The 1,793-nt window shown below is 42.3% G+C and overlaps 2 protein-coding genes across 2 annotated transcripts in view; both read left to right on the top strand.

Annotated features, from left to right (window-relative positions):
• Nucleotides 1-1,793, top strand: part of LOC106310233 (protein PHLOEM PROTEIN 2-LIKE A10-like) — a 10,819-nt gene that overhangs the window by 5,427 nt on the left and 3,599 nt on the right. Inside the window, exon 2 of the mRNA XM_013747468.1 lies at nucleotides 368-868. Coding sequence (XP_013602922.1) covers nucleotides 368-839 — 472 coding nt within the window. The 3' untranslated portion in view covers nucleotides 840-868. The remainder of the gene's footprint in view (nucleotides 1-367; nucleotides 869-1,793) is intronic.
• LOC106309050 overlaps nucleotides 1,059-1,793 on the top strand; it is a 2,385-nt gene continuing 1,650 nt past the window's right edge. Inside the window, exon 1 of the mRNA XM_013746133.1 lies at nucleotides 1,059-1,763. Coding sequence (XP_013601587.1) covers nucleotides 1,059-1,763 — 705 coding nt within the window. The remainder of the gene's footprint in view (nucleotides 1,764-1,793) is intronic.

Below are 1,793 nucleotides of genomic sequence, written 5' to 3'. Positions count from 1 at the left end.
GATATTGCTTGGACGTGAAGCAAAGAAGATCTTCTAGTTTGCAAGATTTTAGGAAATATAATATTGTCTTTTTCGTGTCTACTTAATGAGACAATCTAAGAGAGTTTTAGGTTAAGCATTAAGAGAGAAAAAGCTAAAACAAGAGGTTTGTTCTGGTCGGCTACAGAGATCAAGTAACAAGTGTTTAGCTTGGGTCTCTGTGATTTAGAGATTAGAAACTGGTCTGTCGCTAGTCGTGTGTGACTGAGCATAAATCAGATTAAACAGATCTAGGGGATTGTTTAAAAGGTTTCTAATTTACAAGAAAGTGTTCTTGAAATCTCTTGTGTGTGAGTTATAATTTGGGTGACTTTGAACTTTCATTCGTGACCACGGCGGTTTCGATTTACCTCGACAAGACGACGGAAGCCAACGTCTTTAACGACCTCTTCGCCGGTTTAACCAATCAGAAACACGAACACAAGGTTAAGCAAACGTTAGTAACGGTTTGTAACGGTGCGGTTGAAACGTTCGTGAGAACGGCAGCAGACCGATCGTTATTTCAAACGTTGATCGTTGGATCAAAACCGACGTGGCTCGATCGGGTTTCGTCGTCCTTGGCTGTACTGAGTAACCAGAAATACGTGGTGGATTTAACCGGGAGGGTGACGTTTGAGACGGTTAGGTCGTTGTTAGACGTGTTGGTCGAGAGAGCGAATGGTAAAGTGGAGAGTTACGTGGAGAAAGTTAGAGAGAGAGGAAACGAAACGAGGAGACTGGTGAGAGTTAAATCATCTCTACTACATAGTTTGTGTTTACAGATTGTTGAAGCTCCATGGATACTCACTCCAAGAAACTGATCAGGCTATAAGACAAGACCCAGTTTTTTTTTGTTTTTATTAGGATATATTCTATCAGAAATGAATGAGATCAGAAATTCCCTACTCTAATTTGTCATGGTATCAGAGCTAAAGATCTGAAGACCTAAAATTCATATAAACGGTTCTTGCTTCTCAAACAAGTAACCGCTTCTTTTAACCTTATCCTATACTCTGTTCTCTTTCAACTAGAAAACAGAGATGTCGATTGTTTCATCTGATCAAAAACACAAGACGATTTCACCTTATGATCTCACATCGAACGATAACCCAGGAGCCGTAATCTCACAACCCCAACTCAATGGTTTGAACTACGACGAATGGGCTATCAACTTCCGTATGGCTCTCAGCTCTCGGAAGAAGTTTGGGTTCCTTGATGGGAGTATTCCTAGACCAGAAACAGGATCTCCTCATCTCGAAGATTGGGTAGCGAATAATCATCTACTGGTCGGATGGATTAAACTGACGATCGAACCAAAGATACGTTCTACGATCTCCACACGAGAGATTGCTAAAGATTTGTGGGATATCATAAAGAAGCGGTTCTCGATCAAAAGTGGCGCTCGCCTACAACAACTTCGGAACTCGCTAGCAACCTGCAAGCAGAATGGGTCCACGGTAGATGACTATTTCGGACGTCTAACAAGGATTTGGGATGGCATTGCAGAGTGCATGGAAACAAAACAATGTGTATGTGGAAAGTGTGAATGTGACCTCAACACAGCACACGACAAGGAAAGAGAGACTTTGAAGGTTCATGACTTTCTGGCGGGTTTGGACGATTCCGTTCATGGGGTTATTAGATCCCAACTGTGCGCTATCACACCTCTGCCAGACCTTGATAGTGTCTATCAGACGATAGTGCAGAATGAAACAATACATGCGGCTGTATCTCCTGATGTCCCTGTTATGGGATTTGCAGCTCAAGCGTCTGGA

This window comes from Brassica oleracea, chromosome C8 (genome assembly GCF_000695525.1).
Source record: "Brassica oleracea var. oleracea cultivar TO1000 chromosome C8, BOL, whole genome shotgun sequence".
In the NCBI taxonomy this organism is placed as follows: Eukaryota; Viridiplantae; Streptophyta; class Magnoliopsida; order Brassicales; family Brassicaceae; genus Brassica; species Brassica oleracea.
The sequence above is the reverse complement of the archived record's forward strand: the minus strand, read 5'-3'. Positions and strand labels throughout refer to the sequence as shown.